Raw genomic sequence first — 23,367 nt, 5'->3', positions numbered from 1 at the left:
AGGTTGGACACTGGGGCTTGGAGCAGCCTGGGACAGTGGAAGTGTCCTGCCATGGTAGGGGTGGGGAAAATAGGATTTTTAAGATCCCTTCTAACCCAAACCATTCTTAATGTTTTTTCTTTTCCACAGTTGTTTCCCAGCCATGCCCAGCATGAAGGCTGATAAAAACAGCAGTGGCTGTACTTGTGTTACATTTGAAATCCCAACTCTTTGCCTATTTCATTCCCCACCTCTGGTACCTTAAAATGCATTTTTGGAACCTTTAAGTAAATTACTTTTATGTCTCATCCTCTTAACCCAAACAACTACTAGCAGTATACAAAGACAATGAATTATCTTCCAAGAAACAAGTTTTGTTCTCCTGCTATTGTATTTTGAATCAGATTGTGCTCCATTGGATGCAAATCTGCTTCAGCTCTCACTGCAGTCCTCAGCTGAAGAGCAAATGAATCTGGTATCACACAGGACAGAGTAAAATCAAGACGTTACAGTAAATTAAGCAGTGGGTAATGGATGTGAGGGAGATGCTGAAAGTCCACAAGATCCCAGCACCAGAAACCCAAAACATGTGAAAAATAGACATTCTGTAAAAGCAGGGATGAGTGGTTATTTTGGGGGATTTATCTGCAAGTTTATTACTTATTTAACTGGTGTGTTGAGCTTGCCAAAACCAGAGAGTAAATAACATCATGGAGCTAGACTGTGTTACTATTAAATTAAACCAAGAAATATGGTACCTGGAAGGGGATGTTGGGAGGAGTTAGAAAAAGTGGCATCAATTTCCAGTTTTGAAATATCCAAGAACTTGAAGCCAAAGCCAGGTGTGCTCTGTGATGAACAGAACAGGTTGGGAGACTTCCTATACAAAAGATTATTAAAGTATTGAAGAGGTAAACATGGTAAAATTCTTCCTGAAATGAGAGTATTGATTAAGAAAGCAAGTTAGTGGTGAAACTAAAGTGGCTTTTTTTTTTACAGATAACTGCAACAATTTGAAAAAGACACTAAAGATGTACAGGAAGCAGCTACTGGGCTTGCAGGTGTTACTTAACAGCATAAACAAGTTCTGGGGTGAGAGGAGAAAAAAAACAACAAAGAACAAACGTTACTGTTTGAGCTTGGCTCCTCCCAGGACAAGGTGACAGTTGTCTGGCTGGCATCTGAGACTTACTCATTATTGACTTTTCTTAAAGCAAACAGCAGCGACACAAAGCTCTCAAAGTGCAAGTTTAGACTAACACTACAATTCTCCACTGCCTGAACTGCCACCCATCTCTTCAAAAGTATTGTTTTAACACTCTGAAGGACACAGTTAAAAATCCAAACCACAGCACTCGGATTGTGAGTTCTCAGTCAATACAGGAGCTATGGAAACATCCTTTCATAATCAAGATTTATTTGGCTTTTGTTTGGTGATCACAAACACTATCAACAATTTTACAGTTGTTTTTATCAACAGAGCTTTTTTAAATCTAAAAACTAATTTTGTTTTTTTTTCCTAGCACTATTTCAAATAATTTTCACTCAATCTTTGTAGACAAGCTGTCCTTGAAAACTAGATGTGAAGTCCCAGTATCTCAAAATTGACATAACAAGTTCCAACTGCCAAGCAGAAACTTAAGACAGTATTTAAAGATATAAAATAAAAGTTTCCAATCTTTTGCATCACAGCTACAAATTGTTGGGAAAAAAATAAAGCTGCAACTACCAAAAATAACTTTGTCACTGATATACATCACTCAGCAAGAAATCCACCACTAGGGAGCAGTTTTATTAGACAAGCAATTCTACTGATGGTACAACCATAGGAAAGATAAATAACTAAAATGTTAAGACATTCTCAACACATCATTATGAATTCCAAAGTCTGATCTGTGTTATGCTTCATTTTATAGGATAGAAAACTGTCCCTTGGAGTCTGTGGAACGTGAGGCTTAATCAAGGCCTCAAAGCCCTCTCTTTAATTAACACACCGTTAATTTCTGGTTTCATAGAAAACAGACAACCAGTACATGACTTTACCACTTAAAAAAAGCATTTACACTTATCTAAATATGTAAAAAAATGGGTTGAGTCGGGATTCTCTCCTTTTTAAAAATGTGTTTTCTAGAACTACTAAAAAACTTGCATTTACAAAATAGTTGATAAAAATATTCCTCTGAATTGTACAAGAAGTAAGGTTTAAGGACCACCAGTTACAGATGTGGGAGCAGGTGTCACTCAGACTTCACTTCTTTCTCTGCAGCTGCATCAGGTGCTGGGGTCTGGAAAGGGAAAAAAAAAACCAGAAAATTTCAGCGCAGGAAGTTTTTAATGGTTCTGATTAGTTTGGAGTGGTTTTAATGCACATTAAACCATGCAGAGAATAACCCTGACTTGTTCTTGCAGATTTCTCTTGGATCATGACCTGCCAAACCAAGCTGTGACAAAAAGGCTCCTTGGATCCACCAGGATGCATTTCAGGATGTTGATTTCTTACTAAACAACACTGCAAGGGATTTGCATTGCATGACTGCCTTTACAACTGAAGAAACTTTAGCTTTTACACAGCTTATAGGAGGTGTTTAGAAAAACTATGAGGTAACACTTCATGCCTTTAAATTTCAGTGCCACACTTAAAGTATTTTTCAAATCTTAAGCCTGTTTTAATTCTTAGCAAACAGTAACATCCAACAGGACAGACTGCCTCTGCCTCTTCCAGACTTTGGTATAAAATTACACCTGGATTTTGGGTGGTGTGACCAAGTCATGGTCCATTCCTTGTAAATTTACATAATCTCTGCACCAGTGAACTAAAGGGACCCCAGATGGGAATGCTGCCAAATTTGGTTCCACTGCTGAAATATTACAAGCACAAGCTGAAAGACTGCAATAATGCCAAAAAATTGAGTCAGCTGAAGAACTTGCAGTCAGAGCACAGCTTTTTCACACTGCAAGCTTGCAAATGACAGTTACCCCAGAGTAAATCCTCCTGCTCAGCCAAGCACCATCCTGTACCTTCCTTGCCCACCAAATCCCATCATCTACCTAAAACCAAAATATTCCACTGAACTCCTGAAAATGTTTCCATCACAGAAACCTGACAGCAACTGCAGGCCCGTTACCACACTTGTGTTTCATCCCTGCAGATTTTGGCCTCAATTTGTAACTGACTATGTTTGCATTCCAGGAATATAATACAGAGTGGAGGATGCTGTGAGTGACCTGACCAATAATTCCAAAAGGTTCAGCCACTCTGGCACTGAGGTGTAGCCAAGACTCACCTGGCACAGTCACTTCTCCAGCAACAACAACTCATTAATAGCTGTATTTTGTCCCTACACCCACCTGTCCCTTCTCCCAGCAGGGTCTGTCAATACCACCTCAACTCTGCCAAAACCAGCTCTGGGTTTTCACTCAAGACTCTTTCCAGACACACAAAAAAAGAGTATTTCACTTGTCAAGAAACTTTGGTAGGGAAAAACCCCTCAAGTTCTCAGTAACAGCAAAACCCAAACCCAGCGCTCCAAACTTCACCTCCTCAGTTTTAGCTTCCCCATTCTCTGCAGGCAGGTTGTCCTTTGTCTGCTCTTGGTTTGTCTCTTCTGTCTGTTTTCCTTTAGGCCCCTTCTTCCCCTTTGATGGAGCTTTCTTGTCCTCAGATTTATCCTAAAATCAAATATATTTCCAGTAAGTCAAGTGTTATGAGCTTCCAGGCAGCTCTTGAAAACAATTAAAAACACAAAAAACCAAGATAGATTTGCTAAGCTACCAACAACCCCTCATCACCCACTTACCAAATATTTCAGAATTACATAATTGCAACACACAATTCTGTACTTTGAATGGTATAATATATTTTTCTTCACTAGTATTTACTTAAAAACCCCACTAAGTCACTCCATAATGAGCAGATTTCACACAACTGGAAAGAATACTGTGAGGGAAGTTTTAAAAACTGACAAAGTTGATGAAAAAAGGTGTTTTTTGAGGAACCAAATAAAAATTTTTTTGACTGTTGGCTTGAAGTAGTTTTAAGCAGAAAATCAGTATCACACATCCTAGATCCTTTAGGCTTACAGCCCGGAGAGTGGGAACACAGATACTCAAACCACTGGAATAAAGGTGGATTCCTCATCATTAATGCAAAAAAACCATCAGGAAGTCTGCAAAGATTAAGAGTTTATCTGAAATTAGAGAATCACAGAACAGTTTGGGTTGAAAGGGATCTTAAAGATAATCTCATCCAACTCCCAACACCTCCCACTGTCCCAGGCTGCTCCAGCCCCAGTGTCCAACCTGGCCTTGGGCACTGCCAGGGATCCAGGGGCAGCCCCAGCTGCTCTGGGAATTCCATCCCAGCCCCTGCCCACCCTGCCAGGGAACAATTCCCAATTCCCAATCTCCCATCCAGCCCTGCCCTCTGGTAGTTTGAAGCCATTCCCTGTGTCCTGTCTCTCCATCCCTTGGAAATTATCTCTTTCTTATCAACTCCCTCCAGGTACTGAAATGTCACAATGAGGTCACCCCAAAGCTTTTAGTCAATACATCACAAGAAAAGCTCATGATGACAAAGGAACACTTAACAACACAAACAGCAGCAAGCCAACAGACACAAGGCCATTTTCAATTCTCCCAAAACCCAAAAAATTTTACACCTCGCTTATTTTCACTGTGAAAACTGTGCTGAAAAATTCAAAGATCACACAAACCCACTTTGTTACAAACACCTGAAATCTTGACCATATGAGTAGAAGTTCATATGTTTTTTAAGTGGCTAATGCAATTTTTTCCCTGTATTAACACACTGCTTTAAAATATTAGTAGGTGTATTTTATCCCCTCTTGTTACACAGGTGAAATACAACACTGTGCACAGAATCATTCATTTTGGAGAAGTCCTCCGAGATACTCCAGTCCAACTTTAGCAGAGCACTGCCCTGTCAACCACAGCAGAGCAAACAACATCTCAGCCTATCCTTGGACATGTCCAGGGATGGTGACTGCACCACCTCCCTGGGCAGCTTTTCCAGTGCCTGACCAGCCTTTCTGTGAAGAAATTCCTCCTGATGTCCTAACGCACAGTTGTTTTGACAGTCAGGTAGTTCCACCCAATACCAAAGCACAATGTAACACGCATGGATCCGTGCCCACGCTTCCATGCAATGCCTGGAGCTTAACAAGAATCTACAGCCACCGCGACGGAATGTACCTGTAAATACTGGCAAAAGCAGATCAAAACAAGGCAAGGGAGCGTTCCCACAAGGAACAAAACCATTCCAGCACGGTGCACGGAGGACACCACGCGGGATGCCCCCAAGCACTCCCTTCCCTCTTCCAATTCCCTCTCACCTTTGCCGGTAACTTTTTGGGTTTCGGCTCCGCTTTGGCAGGCGCGGGTTTCTGAGGAGAGAGAACAAGTCAGGCGGGGACCCAGCCCTCGGGGACCCATCCCGGCAGGGCCCCGCCGCTCGGCGCTCACTTACCGCGGAGAGCCGCGCCGACCGCCGCTTGGGCTGCGGGGGGAGACACACGCAGACACAGGGAGAGAGAGAGAGAGAAGGGCGTGAGGGGCGGGCGGGCCGGGGCAGCCCCGCCGCCCTGCCCTCTCCTTACCTCCTCGGGGGCGTCCCCGTCCGCCACCGTCACCTGCAACACACACTCGGCGTCAGCGGGGCGGGGCGGCCCCGGCCCCGGCCGCCCCCTCCCGCTCCGCCAGCCTTGCCGAGCCCCCCACGCCCGCGGCCCCCTCCCCGGCACAAGGGCCAGCCGCCGGCACCGCCCGGCCCCGCACCGGCGCCCGCGGCGCGGCCGCTCCCCGCCGAGCCCGCTCGCCTCCCGCCCGTCGCCGCTCGCCTTCACCTTCCTCTTCGGCATCTCGAGGCTCCCGGCCGCGACCCCCGCGGCGGCGGCTGCCGGTGTGGCGCGGCTGCTGCGAGCGCGGCCGCCTGCGAGCCCCAGCCCGGCTGCGCAGCGGAGCCGCCCCCCTCCCCATCCCAGCAGCGCCAGCGGCGCCGCAACAGGATCCAGCCGGATCGGGGCGCGCCGCGCCATCGGCCCGCCCCGCGCCGCCCGCCGCGGGCGGGGCCGCGGCCATGGCCGACAGCGGCGCTGCGGCCGACAGCGGCGCCTGGCTGCTGGTGCTCAGCGCCGTGCTGCTCTGCAACGCGCTCAAGATCCTCCTGCCCTCCTGCTCCTCGCTGGTGAGTGATGCCGCTGCCGGGGAAGGCAGTGAGGGCACCCCAGGATGCCGGCGGGGCGCTGAGGGGGCTCTGTCAGCGCCGGGCAGGGACGGGCAGGGCCTGGTGCTGCTGCTGGGCTTGCAGAGAAGCTGATGCTGCTGGCTGGGCGGCTCCCGCAGCCCCGCTTCCAGTGTCACAGTGTCACAGAAGTGAGGTCAGTGGTGCTCCTGAGCCTGCAGCCCTTGGGTGCATCGCGGGATGGTTTGGGCTGCAAGGAGCCTTAAGGATGATCCGCTTCCAGCCCCCCACCAGCGGGCTTGGCTGCTCAGAGCCCCGTCCAGTCTGCTCCTGGACTCCTCCAGGGATGGGGCATCCACAGCTTCCCAGTTTTGGTATGGGAAATACAGCTTTGCTCAGTCTTGCATGTTTTCAACAGATGCCCATTGTTGAGGTGGGAGATCAGTGGATATGGATATTAAGGAATTAAGTCAATGTAGGAATAAATCTTTATAATCTTAGCCACTGATCAGGGTGCCCCTGAGCTGATCTGAAGCATTCCTGTGCCAGCGTGGATAATGGATTTGAGGACAAATAAATGCTGTGGCTGCCAGATCAACTCACGTGTGTACAAAGATGCTGAAATCCCTGTCGCTCTGCTCTACCACAGAAATAACTTCACTGGCACAGAGATCAGTGTGCACTGTTCAAAAATGGACAAAAATCCTTTAAACCTTAAATCACCCTCAGCAATTTGGGAAGCTGAACTCGGTGCTGCTAGAGAAGAGTGATGAAACAGCCATAGGAGGAGAGGCTGAGAGCATTTGGTTCGTTCAGTCTGGAGGAGGCTGAGGCTGGGATCTGCAGCTGCTCCCGAGGGACAGCTCTGATCTCTGGCACAGGGACAGCACCCAGGGAGGACTGGAACTGGGCCAGGGCAGATTTAGGGTGGATTTTAGGGAAAGGTTCTTCCCCAGAGGTGCTGGCACTGCCCAGGGAATGGGCACGGCCCCGAGGCTGCCAGAGCTGCAGGAGCCTTTGGCCAGCGCTGCCAGGGATGCCCAGGTGGGATTGTTGGGAGTCTGGGCAGGGCCAGGAGTGGGACTCAATTCCTTGTGGGTCCCTTCCAACTCAGGATATTCTAAGATTCTCTGAAGATCTCTGCTCAGCTTTCTGCTGTGGTTTGAGGCTGAAGATGGTGTTAATGCTCTCACTGCAGGCCTGAGAATAGCATCCCTGGGGAAATAAATTACATGTGTCTTGGGGAAGATATGCTAAGGAACAGCAAGAAAAAGATTTTATGTTCTTTGTGCCTGCATTTCTATGGCAAACAGTTCACAAGCCAACAAGCAGTTTAGTGCCTCAATAAAAGAAACTAGGAAAGTAAAAGGAAGGGAGAAAATATTGGAATACTTGGCTGCTGGAGCTGGAAATGGGAATGATCACAGAATTGTTTAAAGTGGAAAAAACCCTTCAAGATCGTTGAGTCCAGCTTGAGGCTGTTTACTCTCATCTTGTCACTTGTTCGCTTGTTGCCCAAGGATTTCCTGCATCTCAATGAAAGGGCCTTTTTTTTGATGGGAGGCTTTTGAGATCATACTTTATACAGACTAAAGCAAATCAGTGGGATTCTGCATCAGTAATTGGTCATTTCCTTCACTTCTTAGATATCCAGGCTGTTACAGAAGGATGCAGAGCAGGAATCCCAGATGAGAGCTGAGATCCAGACCATGAAGCAGGAGCTTGCCACCATCAGTATGATGGATGAGTTTGCCAGATATGCCCGGCTGGAGAGGAAGATTAACAAAATGACTGACAAGCTCAAAACCCACGGTACAGTTCCATGTCTGCTCCCTGTTCCAAAAGGAAAAACATTTTCTGTTTCTGAAAAGCTGTCAGGACTGTTTTCAGCTTTAAGTATTTATCCTTCAAACTTACCTTCCCCATCTCACCCATTTTCAGTCCTCTCCTCTCCTCTCCTCTCCTCTCCTCTCCTCTCCTCTCCTCTCCTCTCCTCTCCTCTCCTCTCCTCTCCTCTCCTCTCCTCTCCTCTCCTCTCCTCTCCTCTCCTCTCCTCTCCTCTCCTCCTTCTTTGTGTAATTATTTATTCTTAGTGATGCCCATCACTGAATCCTCTTTTGAGTAAGTCAAGATAGAAATTACAGTGTGATATAGAGCTGGCAGTTTGTTGTAGAAGGGTGTTTTTAATATGGTTAGAAATCTTTTAGAGAGATTTTTAAACAGGGTAATGTCCAGCCTTAAAGAGGGAAATATTAAAAAATTATTAATTTAATGCAATAATAATTCATTATTATAAATAATGCAAACTAATATTTTTTTTCTTTAACAGTGAAAGCACGAACTGCCCAACTAGCCAAAATAAAGTGGGTCATAAATATTGTATTCTACATATTGCAGGTAAGCAAATATTTTGTTATGGATACAACTGAACCCAAATCCTCAGTAATGTTACAATTCTCTCCTGGTTTTTTGGCCCATAGCTGGTCACTCAGGGCTCCCCCTGCACAGGAGGAGCTGGAGCTGCTGCAGAGAGCCCAGAGGAGGCTCCAGGATGAGCAGAGGGATGGAGCAGCTCTGCTGGCAGGAAAGGCTGGCACAGCTGGGATTGTTCACCTGCACAGGAGAAGCTTTGGGCTGAGCTCAGGGTGGCCTGGCAGGGCCTGGAGGAGCCCCAGGAAAGCTGGAGAGAGACAATTTCCAGGGCATGGAGGGACAGCACACAGGGAATAACTTCAAAGTGAGAAATTACAGCTTTAGATCAGATAAGTAAGAAAAAATTCCTCCCTGTGAGGGTGGGAGGGGCTGGGATGGAATTCCCAGAGCAGCTGGGGCTGCCCCTGGATCCCTGGCAGTGCCCAAGGCCAGGTTGGACACTGGGGCTGGAGCAGCCTGGGACAGTGGAAGGTGTCCCTGCCATGGCAGGGGTGGCACTGGAGAATCTTTAAATTCCTTCCAGTCCAAACCATTCTGGGATTCCAAGGACACAGAGTTTGTCAAAAAGAAAGTTTCTGGAACTGGAAGGGAAATGCTGCTGATAAAATCTGGTAGCTGAGTATGGAAGGAGTTTAACTTTCATCTCAACTCTGTTGCTAGTTTTAGGGGGACAAGAGTTTGGAGTTTGTCTTAGCTCTTTTATCACTGGGTTTTTTTTATATATGACCCCCAAATCCAGGAAAATTCTGCTACATGTAAATATAATTGTGGCTTTGAAACCAAAATATACTTCTGCTGAGGATGCAAATCTCCACCTACAGCTGCCACACATTTCCCCACGGTGCCTCATCAGATTGTCTCAGTAGTTCTGACATGATGCCAAGGAATTTGCTAACAAGAATTTGCTAATGAGGATGGCAGTGGTCAGCCTGAAGATTTCCTTAGGGGCCTGTTACAGTGAGTTGGACTTCTTGTAGGCAAAAATTCAGGCTAAAAAGGATCATCAGAATTTTAACAAATGCTATGACTTTCTTTAACTGTTGGATTGGAAAGAGGGTCTTGAAAGAAAACAAGCTCTCCCTGCAACCTTGTAATATTTGGTATAAATTTAAGCTCATGCCAAATCTAAAAATATTTTGAAGAAAACAAAATAACAAAGAAACAATTCCCTTCCTTTAGAATTTATTATTTGCTGTTTCCAGGTAGCACTGGGAATGCACTTTGATGTGTGTTCTTATCCAAACTAATAAAAATCCCCTTTCCAGGCTGCCCTGATGATCTCTCTGATCTGGAAGTACTACTCTGAGCCTGTCACCGTGCTTCCAAGCAAATGGTTGGCTCCCCTGGAGCGCCTGGTGGCCTTCCCTACAGGAGTGGCAGGTGAGGAAAAGGACATTCCCAAGCCCCAGAGCATCCAGGGATTAACAGCAGCTGCTTCTCTGACTGCCAGAGCACAGGGCTGAAGTATTTGAGCAGCTCTTCTGTGTGCTCAGTTCTGGTTTCTTGAAGTGATAATGAAATTTTGTCCTTTTTATTTCCACCCAAACAGAGCATTGCCCTTCTCTGTATTGAATAGACCCTGGGGAAGATTTAATTTAGAAAATCAGCAAATCACCCAAAAGGGAGTTTTCTTCACAGGTGTGCTATGAATAGCTATGTACTTATAAAACAGCTGATTTCAACTTCAGAAGAAATTTACTTTCTACATCTCTCAAATCCTGAATTTAAGTTCAAGCAAAGCATTCTGCCGAGCCTTAAACTTAGATATTTTCTCTTGGGTCTGTAGCAGAAGGTTTTAGCTCTGGGATGCACTCACCACACTTCAGCTCATATTTGTGTATTTGGTGCTCTTTTCCCAAGACAATCCAGAATTTTTTGGGACCAGCATTGATTTATCTCCCATCTCTTGCATCTCCCTTTTGTATATAAAGAGTTTAGTTCCTGTTGGCCTCACGAGTTCTGAGTTTCATTTTTTACACTTCCAAGGATGTTTGCAGCTGCACAGGTTCCTCAGGGTTACTGATCCAACAATTTAAATTGTGGTTTCTCCCTCTTTTCCAGGAGGTGTGGGAATTACCTGCTGGCTCGTGGTCTGCAATAAAGTTGTAGCTATCATGCTGCACCCCTTCAGCTGAAAGAATCCCAGCAATCCATGGACTCCCCAGCTGCATTTACATAATCACTGCTTTAAATTAATTGCAACAAAAAGGGACGGTTATCTTTCATGAGACAAGGTCTGAGACAATCCTTGTTATTCCATTTGGATATCTGTCAGCCCTTTTGATTTTGCTTCCCAGAGTTTGTCTTTCATTTTGGAAAAAGTAGCATGACTGGTTGTAAGACCTCAATTTGAGTTTAGTCATGGCAGAACCGTAAGGTTTTGTCATGGCCTTTTGTCACCAAATCTAAAAGTGTTGGATTTGTGGTTTTAAATTGGAAATATGCTGGCTTTAGGAATTAATTTGGGAGCTTGGGTGGTTTTTGCTGTAAAATGTGGTAGCTTCACCCCGAGGTGGGACCATGTTGGGTGGTGCAGAGGGTAGAGGGAGGTTGTTTGCTTGGCTTGGGGCAAAAGAGAGTTTCTTTGGGATTTTTTACCTTAAAATTAGAATATTCTTGAGCTCTCCTAAAAAAATAGATGAGTTTAATGAAGATTTTATCTCTTAGGAGGTTTCTTCAGCTGCCAAGCACAGGCTGCTGTCAATGAAGCAGAGGACAGTGCTGTTCCTGCAGAGGGGATGCTGATTTAGCTTCCCACTCTGGAATTCCCAGAGGAATGATCTCTTCTGCTATTCCAGAGCCTTTTCCTCCCTGCAGGAAGGAAGGAACCAGGACCCCTCCAAAATTGGTGACAAAATTGCCTTTAAAAACCAATTCAATAGGTCAGGTTATGTTGTGGGTATATAAATGAATTAACTTTTTTAAAATGTTAATTTAAAAATTGAGATTTTATATTAGGAATTGCATTTAGCCAATATGAAAATAAATATCAAGGAAAAAATGCTGTGATTGAATGTTATGTATAATTGTGATTTTATTAAGGAAATAAAGCTTTTCAACTCATCTTAGGTTTTTTCATCTCTTTTTTTAATGTTAACTGCAGTTTTCCTGAAGAACCCACAAAAACCCCAAACAAACAAACCCAAAATGACAAAACAAACCCCAAACTCACCAAAACAACATAAGGAAATACTGTTTGAATCAACTCAAGTAATTTATGTTTAAAATTTTTTTCTAAACCCTTGAAATGTTGCTGCAGCAGGTTCAGCTCTGAACGTCTTTGTCATCTTTAAAAACTTTTGTGGTGTAATTTTGGACATTTTTTTTAAGTGCTACTGCCTTTAAAAATTAACAGAATGCCCCTAATTTTCCCAAACTTCACACGGATTTAGCAAGTATTTAATAAGTTAGTGTGAGGAACAAAGCACAATCCTCCTCCCCTCGCTTACATAACCTTAAACAAGGATTTTTAGAGGCTTTTTGGGGACTGGCTATGCCTGACTTGTCCAAAACAATGCTTTCCTCTTGCACATTCATCTCTGGATGTCAGCTGGGGAAGTTACCAGGCAAGCTGCTTTGATAAGTTCTAACAGTGGGAAAGAATGAGGCTTTAGAGGTTTCTAATGCTCATGAAAACAATGTAGGAGCAAATTATTTTTATTATCTGTGAATTCTGGAAGCTGTTTGGGGATTGAAGGAAGTGAAGAAGTGTTTTCTTTTATTGCATTGTTGGTCTTCACCCAGCAGTGAACCTTATGAAAGCTGGGTGCTCATCTCAGCGAGCTGACAACCAGCCAGCTTCCAAATTCCAGCTCCTTGGGAATGCAAAAAACCCGGAAGTTCCCAAACAAGGACTAACTTTCACCTGGTAACAGGTAAGAATGATAAGGAATTCTTAATACAAAACATTTTTGTGGAAACACACCAAACACAGAATGGGTTTTTTGTGACAATTGATTGGATTGTTTTGGAAAAATCATGGAAAGCAATTTGCCATTGCTTGTAAGATTTAATAAACATTTAATTAAAGTAAAACATTTGGATTGTAACTGAATGTTTAAACTTTCCAAAGGTAAGCTGATGTACTTAACTATTCAGGAACAATTGTGTATTCTCAGGAGCTGATTTAATGAGGAGAGTTGGACCCTGGCATGGAGTTTGGGATTTGCCTTGTCCTCCTCGCTTGTCTGCCTTCACCCTTGTGCTGCTGGAACTGCAGGAATTGTCTCCCTGCAAACATTCCTCCCCAAAGAGCTCCTTCATCAGGGGTTTCTTCCACTGCAGAGGGGCTGTCCTGCCAGCCCGGGGGGGTTTGCCCAAAAGAGGGCTCATAAGCCCCGAAGGAGATTTTCTGCCTGGGCACAGCAGTGTGAGTGCAGCTCTCTCTCTGGCTGCCTGCTCTGCATTTGGCACCTGAAGTGTGGAGCCCCTGATGCAAATTCTCAACAGCTTCTGAGAAAATGTATTTTTTTTTCAGCCTAGTGGGGTCTTTGCTTGGATTTGCACCTTCACTCTTGGCTTTCTTTTTTTGCTGCTCATAGTGGGTTTTCTCTTCTTTTTCAACTTCTTCCACCGTCTCTCCCTCTTGATTGTTCTCTTCTACTCTTTGAGGATTTTGTTCAGATTTCATCAGAGTTTTCAACTCCTTTTTAAGAACTTCTGTCTCTATTTCCATTTCTTTAATAAATTCGGAAAATTTGCATTCTTCCATCAGTAGTTTGCCCCCTGAAATATTGTAGGGTTTAAGAACATGAAGAGTTATGAAGCTTTAAAAAGAGCAAGTATCACATTCTAATTTCACTGCTCCAGTTCTCATTATTGATGGTATTTCAAATACCATCTCTAATACATACCACAGCATGGGGCAAGATTTAAACAACATAATTCCGCCACTGAATCCAGGTTCATATCTTTATTTTTACTTTTTTTCATGGTGTTGAATTTAGTTAAATGGTTTTAGCAGCCATTATGTACAGCAATGGCTAAAAAGAGTGCCACAAAAGTCATATATAATGGAACAGAGAAACCAGGTGAGATCTGAACTCTTAATTGTCACTTTCTGGCTTTTAAGTGGAATTTGGAGATGTGCAGGATTTCTGTTCTCTTAATTCACAACTGAGTTACTTGTGTGGAGCAGAATACACAGCAGCTCTCTCACCTGGGAATGAAGTGAGTTGGACCCTGGCCTCACTTGGGAATGAGGGTGTTCCAATTTCAGCAGGAAAAGGAACATGTGTGCAGAAATTCCATTTATCTGTTCAGGGAACAACTTGTAATCAGCCCTATGCTCTGCAGAGACCCAAAATGAGACACACTCCAAGCTTAAAGGAGGAGTAAGAAGTTGCAGGAACTCAAAAAGCCATGTAAGTCTTCAATAAAAGTCGACTATCAGTGAGAGAAACTCATATTTCACAGATTTTTCAGAGGGAGCATTGTAAGACCTGTGTTTTCCCAGTTTTAAAAGGGCATTTTAAAGAGAAATGCAGACTTTGGTTGTCTGGGGGGCTCTGGAAAGGCTGCAGGCTGAAAAGGCAGAGTACAAACCTCAGGAGTTAGCACATGCCAGGTTACAGGGATGTGACCTGGCATCACCTGTTCCACCGGGGCAAATGTGTGACCTGGAGGTCTCCTGCCATTTGTGACATGTCTACAGTGGTGGCACTCAGACATTTTCTCTTCCTAAAAGCCTTAAAGGAAATAAGAGGAATGTTTCTAGAAGGAAAAATGTGAATGAGGAAACAGCAGTGGCTTTTTTCTTTCTTCTGTTCTATGGAATTTGTTCAGAATAAAGATGATTACAGGTGAGTCCCTTCCATATAACTTTTCCATGAGAACACAGTGTCTGAGATTTCCATAAAATCTCTTTCCAGAGATCACTAATGAGGAACTGCTCCCAGTCCTCACTGTCCTTTTCCAGCTATGGAAATATGTTCACATGAGTGATGAAGATTCCCAGCTACCACTTTGAGATCAATGTTTGATTAGTGTGGACTAACAACTATTAATTATCCTGTTACAGACAGAACACTGAATTTTTACCACCCTGAGCTTTGGGAAGAACAGCAGGGTGGAGATGCCACATCCTGCTCCCAGTGCAGCACCACCAGCAGCTGCATTTCCCAGCCCAGATGATGCTGTGATTTCAGTGACACCTCATTCATCATTTGGAACTAGTTCCTGTCAGCCAGGTGCCAGTGAAGGGCTGTCAGAACCACACAAATTACCAGGACTTCTGGTAATTTGCAAAGATCAGGTGAATTTCTGAGAGAAACATTAAACCTACCTCTGTGTGTCCTGTTAGAAGTTTCTGGCATTGGTACTTTCTTGGTTGCTTGATTTTCTTTTTTACCCCGGACATCTGAACACACTTCCTTTGCTTTACCTTCTCCACCCTTATCTCCTCTTTTCTCCTACAATTGGCAATTAAAGGTAAAAATAATGAGGGAATGCTTATTTAGCAACTTTTAAAAGAACGCAATCAGTGCAATACTTATAAAAAGATGAGTAATTTCTATTGCTGTTACATTATATTTTGCATCACACCATTATTTCTGTACTGTAATCACACATGCAAAATCCACATCCTAGAGGATGGATCAGGCTATCCAGGCATATTACAGCAACTTAGGGAATAAGACACACCTTAGCTGAGAGTTTAAACAGGGGATTGGATTTGGATCCAGATCTTTCCCACCTTTTTTAGCTGGATTGGTTTTTTTTTTGTTTCCTGGTGCTGAGACAGCAGCAGTTCTCTGAAACTCTCTTTATCTACTTGTACTGATCTGTCTACTCTCAGACCTGTTGAATAGGACAAACATTAGAAATACAGTAATTTCTGGAATTAGGTTGTTGATATAAATAAAATATATCTCTGACAACTGACAATACTGGTATGTCACCAAGAATTTTAACTTCTCTTTTTTTAATGCATATCTTAATGCCCTTTAAAAAAATAAATAATTTTTTCTGCTGAATCTATAAATGCTGAAACTAGACACAAACCTGGATTTCTGAGCCTTTTTGTCTGTACATCAGTGCACCCCAAACATAGGTATATACATAAATGTCTATATAAAATATACTACTAAGTATATTTTCAGATAGAACATGTAAAGTCAGACAAACGTGTCTATGCCCCAGAACCCACATGGGCATAATTCTTGGTACCACTCTAGTGTAAATTTGAGAGGTCTGCTATGAAGCCTCAGAGTTCACTTTCCTAAATTTGGATCATTATGGAACTCATCTCATGGAAAATGCTTAACACTGTTTGAAATATCAGTGATCTTTGAAGAGATTCCAAGGGAGTGACTGAATGAGATGTTCAGAGAAATATGGATATGAAATGGTGAAGATGAGTATACTTTGGAATAATTTTGACACAAGTATGGCACTAGAGCAGCAAAAATGGGATCTTACCCACATTCACGCTTTTCCCCAGTTTTGGGCTCAGAAATCAAAGGATAAAACACACAGGAATGGTGCCCTCGGCGTGTTGGGCGGTGAAAGGGATGCTGGTGACTGTGGTAAGCACATTTCTCTCCCTCTCAGGATTTTTCATAGAGGTGCACAGAGAAAAATGAAAGAGAAAACACTTTTTGCTCCTTGTTTTTCTTATGTGGAATGTGTTTAGAGAATTGTTTATCTAGAGTGAGTGCTTAGATTCTGGTGAGGACTGTTTGAGCCTGATGGCCAATCTAATCCACCTGTGTTTAGACTCACGAGAGAGAGTTACGAGTTGTGTTAGCGTCAGAATCAAAGAAAGTAGTATGTAGTTTTATTATTTTATTTTTATATAGTATATTCATGTATTTTAAAATAGTTATAATAAATAAATATTTCAGCCTTCTGAATTGAGTCAGACATTTCTTCCCATTAGGTTCGCCTGCATTTACAATAGGTGACCAGCCTGGAATTGGGTTCCCAGTCTCTCCGGGAGCTTTTCCAGCCGGGATTCGCGGGGTGTTCCCCGGGACCAGGGGGCGGCATTCCCGGAGCTTTTCCAGCCGGGACCGGGGGGCGGCATTCCCGGAGCTTTTCCAGCCGGGACCGGGACCGGGGGGCGGCATTCCCGGAGCTTTTCCAGCCGGGATCCCGGGCGCTCCCTGGGACCGGGACCGGGGGGCGGCATTCCCGGAGCTTTTCCAGCCGGGATCGGGGGGCGGCATTCCCGGAGCTTTTCCAGCCGGGATCGGGGGGCGGCATTCCCGGAGCTTTTCCAGCCGGGATCGGGGGGCGGCATTCCCGGAGCTTTTCCAGCCGGGATCGGGGGGCGGCATTCCCGGAGCTTTTCCAGCCGGGATCCGCGGGACCGGGACCGGGGGGCGGCATTCCCGGAGCTTTTCCAGCCGGGATCCCGGGCGCTCCCTGGGACCGGGACCGGGGGGCGGCATTCCCGGAGCTTTTCCAGCCGGGACCGGGGGGCGGCATTCCCGGAGCTTTTCCAGCCGGGACCGGGGGGCGGCATTCCCGGAGCTTTTCCAGCCGGGATCCCGGGCGCTCCCCGGGGCCGGGACCAGAGGGCGCTGCCGCCCCAGGCGAGCGCTGCCCCCGGCCGGAGCTGGGCAATCCCTGGCTCCAGCCAAAAAATCCATTCCGGTTACGTGCACAGAGCTTTCGGGCCACCTAAGGAAGCCACCCTCCAGCCTTTACCAGCATCGCTAAAAAACCCAGCTCCACATTTCCTGCTGGCTATAAAAACTTTGGTGAACGTCCACTAGAAAATAACGGCCTGAAGAGGCAACTCCTCAGAAATCTGCTAAAGGAAAATTCGAATTAGTAGTGAAAAGGAAAACTAATTGTCAGCAATTCCAGCTCTGGGTTTCCAAATCCATTAGCTGGCAGAGAAAGAAATATTTTTCTAAAAATTCCAGAGGATCAGGCAACTTTGCTTTGAAGCTTTTCATTAAAAAATACCACGTCTCTCTCCAACTATGCTCCCTTATCTCGCTTAAAGGAAAGAAGAATTTAAATAATAACAGTGTTTCAAGTGCCATAATTGAACAGCAATATTCAATTTCTATTGAATGTAAGGCCATCTGTGAGTAAAATTTTAAAAAATGGTAGTTATGTGGTGTAACTAAAACAGGAATTCAGAGTTTCATAAAAAATGTGTCTGACTTGGGATGAGAACCAGGAATATGTGTTTTTCTTAATTTAACACCTTGAATTACCAATATTTTCCCTGTAGTTCACTGGAGGTTTGGGCAGAGTTAATGGGTTTGCAAAGGCAATGAAGAGGAAAGAAATAAGCAACTGAATGTGGTAAGATTTTGTATTGCTGCCACGATTTGAGGAATTCTGCGGGAAGCATTTCCAGCAGATAGGTTTGCTGAGGACTCTTTGGTACCCACATGAAGAAAGTCCTGATTGCTGCTTCACTTTAGGAGCAGCAATATCTGATCACTGTTTTCAAGAGGTGCCTCAGCCAGGAAATCCATCTTTAGATCATTCCATCCTAAATTCTGGGTGTAGTGGAGGCAAACTGGGGCATCTCAAACAGTGCTGCTTGGTTTTAATCAGCTGAATCCCACTCCAGGCAGCTGCCCTTGGAATGTTGGATAGCCAAGGCTGCATGGAACAGATATTTCTCCCCAACATCTATGAGCATCCATGTGAAAGAAATATTCTTTACTCAAGAGCTCTTTCTTCCTGGGTAGAACTTAATTTGTGTTGTTATTTGCTGTCATTCAAACCTTTGAACTTCCTGAACCTTTTCACCTTTTCAGCATTTATTTTGGCATTTAATTTGGAATAAACCTCCCAGTGCTAAAACAGTGGAAGTGTCACTTAACTAAACAAGAGAAGAAGATGATTACAGACATACTTTGGTCATTAGGAACACAATCACTTCTGTCCCTCAGGGTTTTTGGCATTCGATTTGCATAAATATTCTGTATGAAAAGTTGCCGATCCTTTTCCTGAGAAGAAATAAACACTGTTAAGCTTCTAATATGCATTAAAAATTACTTTTTACCTGCTTAATTTTCCCATGCTGGTTGAAATCCATTAGGGATTTCACCTTTTACCAGACCCACGTGGCCTTTGTCATACACATTTTTCCAGAATAAATATTTTTTGGTCTTTGCTTCCTCTTTTTTGTTGATTTAAAAAAAAAAATCATTTGCTCAGTGTCCTTGTCATATGCTCAGTTGGTTCACAACCTGTTCTGGTTGGGACATGAAAACCAGAGGCACATTTTGACATTTATTTAGCAAAAGTCCTCTTTCCTTAATGAAATCCTTCTTAAACACAGAAGACAGATCTCAGCTACACTCTCACCACTTCAGCTTTCAGTGGGGAAAAAAATAGGAGCTTCATTTATTTGGGAAAATTAAAAGTTATCCTGGAAATGGAATGGCCTCAAATAAGACTGGTGCCTAAAATGATGAATTTTTAAGGATAAACTCTGTTCTGGTACAGAAATAAGGTTGATAATCATGTCTGGTCTTCTTTGTGGTAAATCAATAGAAGATCTTGTGGATCTAAATAGAAAATTCAGAGACCTGAACACACAGAAAACCGTGTGGAAAGGAGATGAAACAGAAGTATTTTTGAGAAGAGAATAATTTGGAATAATTTGCATTTTGGGATAGTTTTATATTAGTGTTCCTTAGATTATAATTGTTCCCATCTCCCAGATCTGCATGTTCAGGAGAAGATCAAATTCTGACATGGAAAAAAGCCCTGCCAAGTACCAGGAGGAAACTTCTGCACCTGCTACACAGGGAAGAGGGATAAACAACACCCCTGTGCAGCAATCCCAACCTCCAGGAACCCTCAGGAAATGCCTGTCCTGCCCTTCACAATGTCTGGGAAAACTCCCCTCAACAACATCTTCCGCAGATATTTGATTCCATTTAGGAAGAGAAAGCTCCCCAATGGGATCACCTTGACACGGAAATATAGAAATAAGTGTATTTTAACTGTGTTACAAACACAGTTGTGAAAAAGCCACAAAGGATTCCAGGTTTTCTGGAATGTGTAAAGGTTTTATTCAGTACAACTCATAATACATCCCATTCCTGGCAGTTTTAGCTTTAAATCCATTTAGTTTTCCTGTAGGTTTGATTTACAAGCATTACAAAAAGTGCTGAACTGGACCTATTTATCCCAAAACCATTTGTCTAAAAATGAAACTGGAATTTAAGCAAACTCTTGAAACATTTGCACAGGTATTTTTGTTAAACTCTAGTTTTGCAGGTTGTGATATTTGGCTTACTTTGACTTGTTTCTGGGAGGGACCTCATTTAAAGTGAGTAGATGAATATATCTGACCCCGAACTGGCAAAATGGTAACACATTGGTGTGGATTTTAGTTCAATTTCTGATTGTTTTAGTATTAATCTCTGTTTCAGTTCATTATAGAACTGCTTCTAACAAATAAACCTCCCAATAATGCCAGAATTTGACATTTCTGGCTTTTTTAGTTGATTATAGACACAAGAAGGAACCCAAATTCCATTAGTAAATACTGTAAAAGAAGCAAAAGGAATAGGTAACATTAAAACTTGAATTTTCCTGTAGAGATAGAAACCTGGAAAAAATCTGAAATACCTTAATTTTTTGGTGAACGATGTTAATTTCCATTAGCAAGTTCTTTGTGGTCATTGTAGCTTCCAGGAGTTTTTTACTGTCACTTGCCAGCTGACGACTAAAGGTGTTGCTGTTCAGCTTCAGCTGCATTTCCAGACTCTTAAAAAAGTGACAGATTTTACCATTCTCAGTGTGACAGCTGGAAAACTTCAGTTCATGACTGATTGAAAATATAAGTGTGCTAATATAAGGAAATGTAAGCTCATAATTATATATAATTACAGCTATTATATTATAATTATATTAATATAATAATTATTATAAAATATATTGTAAACTATACATTAAACTATACTGAAGTATCTGAAAAATTAATTGCAAAGTAAGACAAAAAGCGGTTTCAAACCAATTTCCACTAAACAAAAGAAAAGGTTTTGGCATTCAATCATAAAAATAAGGCTATACATTACCTTTCTGATGTATTAATTAATACAACCATCTTTGAGAAATATTAAGGCTTTCTATTCACAGAGACCTATGAACTGTAGTAGAATAAGGAGGCTTAGTGTAAATGAAAATTTGGTGATTTATTGGGTTCTTTATCTTCAGAACCCAGGGCCATGCACTGAAATTCCAGTTCCTAAAAGTATTGGGTGGACACCAAACCCTGTGTGATTTTATAGCTCCTCACTCCTGGAAACAGAAAGTTTTTAAAAGAGAGTCTGAATTCAACTGTTCACATTTACAGTTTCTCTTAAGATTTCCTGGTTCTTTATTTATTTCTATGCATAATAAACCTCCACAGGAAATAGAAATGAATTCCTGGAGGACCATGGATATTTCACTCTTCCAGTTTTGTAGTAAAAATTGTGTTCCTATCTTTTTTGTGCTGGGGTCAGTGAGAGTAAAGAAACATGAGATATTAAAAGGAGATGAATTATCTCCTCTTGAGCTTCCTTGGACTCAGGAGAGCACTGGATTAAACAGCATCCAGTGTTACAGGATTATATCAGAATCATTCATCTGATAAGAAGCAGCTTCAAATTTTCCACTATTCCTTCACTGAAATCTCTCCTGCCCGATGAGCCTTGAGATTCCCTCCCAATTTAGGATATTCTATGACCCTACATTCCACAAATACAATAATTGGCAGGCATTACATTTATCCTCCCAATTTAGGATATTCTATGATCTTACATTCCACAAATACAATAATTTGCAGGCATTACCTATATCTTCTCATTTAGGATATTCTATGACCCTGCATTCCACAAATACAATAATTTGAAGGCATTACCTGTATCCTCCCAATTTAGGATATTCTATGACCCTACATTCCACAAATACAAACATTTGCAGGCATTACCTTTATCCTCACATTTAGGATATTCTATGACCCTATATTCCACAAATACAAACATTTGCAGGCATTACCTTTATCCTCACATTTAGGATATTCTATGACCCTATATTCCACAAATACAAACATTTGCAGGCATTACCTTTATCCTCACATTTAGGATATTCTATGACCCTATATTCCACAAATACAAACATTTGCAGGCATTACCTTTATCCTCACATTTAGGATATTCTATGGCCCTACATTCCACAAATACAAACATTTGCAGGCATTACCTTTATCCTCACATTTAGGATATTCTATGGCCCTACATTCCACAAATACAAACATTTGCAGGCATTACCTTTATCCTCACATTTAGGATATTCTATGACCCTACATTCCACAAATACAAACATTTGCAGGCATTACCTGTATCCTCTCATCCTTTGCTTCCAACGTTCCGTTGAGGACTGACAACCTGCGATGAAGTTCCTCCCTCTTTGCCAGAGCTTTGTCTTCTGAGAGCACAACCAAAGTCTTCAGATCACCTTTAGTTCTCCTCAGCTCCGCTTCGACTTTTTTCAGCTCCCGGGCCGTGTTTCTCTCGGCCTCCTGGGACATTTTTAGGAGGTTCATGAGGTCTGCCAGCTCCTTCCGATGCCCTGCCAGCAGCTCCTGCAGGTGGCTCTCCGCGTTGCTGTACCTGCCGATGGCCCTGGCGTGCCGCCGGTTCAGCTCTTTCAAAGCCAGGTTCTCGAAGCTCGAGGTCTCGATTTTCCTTTGCAAGTCGAATATTTCGTTCTTCAACTCTTTGATTTTGTGGATCCTGTGAAAAAGGCTAAAATTTAACAGGATAGAAAATTTATCTGGATTTAAGTGTACTGCGTAGTAGCTTGCTAATATGAGTAAAATATGATGTTTAGTCTGTTAACTTTGCTGTGTTTATAAAACTGTCCTAGCCAAGGAGAAAAGAATGTAATCTCCAAGGTGAAGAGATAAGAAGAGCCCCTTGAGCTCTGAAACTAAGAGGAGAAGTCTGCAAGAATGGACATAGGGATTACAGAGTTCTCTGTACAAAGGGCCAACTGTAAATTGTAACTCAAAATCAACAGAATGAATATGCACGAACCTATTGTAAGATTCTAGGTATATATAAATTAGTGCGAGATAGTAAAAAGGATTGGGAATCCCCAAGGGGCGTGCATGCCCTTTGAAGGAAATCCCTGCAGCAGGGGAAATCCTGGTGTGAAAAAATTAAAAGTTACCGTTCCCTAAAAATCTTTATTAGAATTGTAGTTTTAATTTTTCAGCAGCGTATCACCTGGCTGAGGATATTCGCTGGGCCGTGGCGTTTTTGTCCTGGTAAACCACCCCGCTCTGCAGGGTCATAAAGGAGGTGTTCAGATTGGAGGTTTTTGAAGTTGGCCATTTCTTCCCTCCTGCATGGAGAGCAGAGTGAATTGGCAATCAGAGATTAATAATCAGAAATTATTTGAGACAAATCAATCACTGTGTGCTTTTTCTGCTTGCATTAAATCCTACTACTAATTAACTAATACTCCTAAATTGCTCATCCAGCTACAGAATTGTGGTTTCTTCACAAAATGCCCCAAAACTCTGATGTTCAATGAGCAGCCTAGTCTAGGGGAAGGTTCCCTGACCATGGCAGGGGGTGGGACAAGATCTTTAACACCATTCTAGGTTTCTGTGATTGAAATGATTCACAGATAAATGCATTAAATATTTTTTTATCTCTGTGTCTTTCTGCAGCTGCAGCAGGCCACAGCTAGCAGCCAATGGAAATAAATCAATGGAAATCAATTTTCAATCCATGGAAATCAGTTTTCTTCCTGTAAATCATGCACTTCACTGATGT

At 43.0% G+C, this 23,367-nt stretch overlaps 3 protein-coding genes across 3 annotated transcripts; 1 reads left to right on the top strand and 2 right to left on the bottom strand.

Annotated features, from left to right (window-relative positions):
• Positions 1 to 1,376: 1,376 nt before the first annotated feature.
• On the bottom strand, positions 1,377 to 5,975 carry HMGN1 (high mobility group nucleosome binding domain 1). The gene is made up of 6 exons (XM_077781700.2): positions 5,841 to 5,975; positions 5,595 to 5,627; positions 5,465 to 5,494; positions 5,331 to 5,381; positions 3,517 to 3,648; positions 1,377 to 2,264 (listed from the first exon to the last, which is right to left on the bottom strand). Exons 1-6 carry the CDS (start codon positions 5,853 to 5,855, stop codon positions 2,217 to 2,219), a joined length of 309 nt encoding a protein of 102 aa, XP_077637826.1. The 5' UTR covers positions 5,856 to 5,975; the 3' UTR covers positions 1,377 to 2,216.
• An 80-nt stretch (positions 5,976 to 6,055) lies between these two features.
• On the top strand, positions 6,056 to 11,674 carry GET1 (guided entry of tail-anchored proteins factor 1). The gene is made up of 5 exons (XM_021527478.3): positions 6,056 to 6,181; positions 7,825 to 7,990; positions 8,508 to 8,575; positions 9,877 to 9,991; positions 10,673 to 11,674. The coding sequence occupies exons 1-5, from the start codon at positions 6,074 to 6,076 to the stop codon at positions 10,744 to 10,746; spliced, it is 531 nt and encodes a 176-aa protein (XP_021383153.3). The 5' UTR covers positions 6,056 to 6,073; the 3' UTR covers positions 10,747 to 11,674.
• Positions 11,675 to 12,535: 861 nt separating this feature from the next.
• Positions 12,536 to 22,920, bottom strand: LCA5L (lebercilin LCA5 like). The gene is made up of 7 exons (XM_085588542.1): positions 22,813 to 22,920; positions 21,921 to 22,415; positions 20,168 to 20,305; positions 18,438 to 18,531; positions 15,306 to 15,409; positions 14,895 to 15,021; positions 12,536 to 13,336 (listed from the first exon to the last, which is right to left on the bottom strand). The coding sequence occupies exons 1-7, from the start codon at positions 22,918 to 22,920 to the stop codon at positions 12,738 to 12,740; spliced, it is 1,665 nt and encodes a 554-aa protein (XP_085444668.1). The 3' UTR covers positions 12,536 to 12,737.
• Positions 22,921 to 23,367: the final 447 nt, after the last annotated feature.

The sequence above is a fragment of the Lonchura striata genome, chromosome 1, assembly GCF_050655825.1.
Source record: "Lonchura striata isolate lonStrDom1 chromosome 1, ASM5065582v1, whole genome shotgun sequence".
Taxonomy (NCBI): Eukaryota; Metazoa; Chordata; class Aves; order Passeriformes; family Estrildidae; genus Lonchura; species Lonchura striata.
Note: the sequence above shows the minus strand (reverse complement) of the source record. Positions and strands in the feature narration are given on the sequence as shown.

Coding starts and splice junctions, on each gene's coding strand:
- LCA5L (XM_085588542.1), bottom strand. CDS start 22,920: ATGGCCAACTTCAAAAACCTCCAATCTGAACACCTCCTTTATGACCCT. Junction 18,532..20,167: donor TCGTTCACCAAAAAATTAAG/GTATTTCAGATT, acceptor ATTTCTTCTCAG/GAAAAGGATCGGCAACTTTT. Junction 15,410..18,437: donor TTGTGTTCCTAATGACCAAA/GTATGTCTGTAA, acceptor CCTATTCAACAG/GTCTGAGAGTAGACAGATCA.
- HMGN1 (XM_077781700.2), bottom strand. Junction 5,495..5,594: donor ACGGGGACGCCCCCGAGGAG/GTAAGGAGAGGG, acceptor CTCCCCCCGCAG/CCCAAGCGGCGGTCGGCGCG. Junction 3,649..5,330: donor CCAAAAAGTTACCGGCAAAG/GTGAGAGGGAAT, acceptor ATTTGATTTTAG/GATAAATCTGAGGACAAGAA.
- GET1 (XM_021527478.3), top strand. CDS start 6,074: ATGGCCGACAGCGGCGCTGCGGCCGACAGCGGCGCCTGGCTGCTGGTG. Junction 7,991..8,507: donor TGACAAGCTCAAAACCCACG/GTACAGTTCCAT, acceptor TTTCTTTAACAG/TGAAAGCACGAACTGCCCAA. Junction 9,992..10,672: donor CTTCCCTACAGGAGTGGCAG/GTGAGGAAAAGG, acceptor CCTCTTTTCCAG/GAGGTGTGGGAATTACCTGC.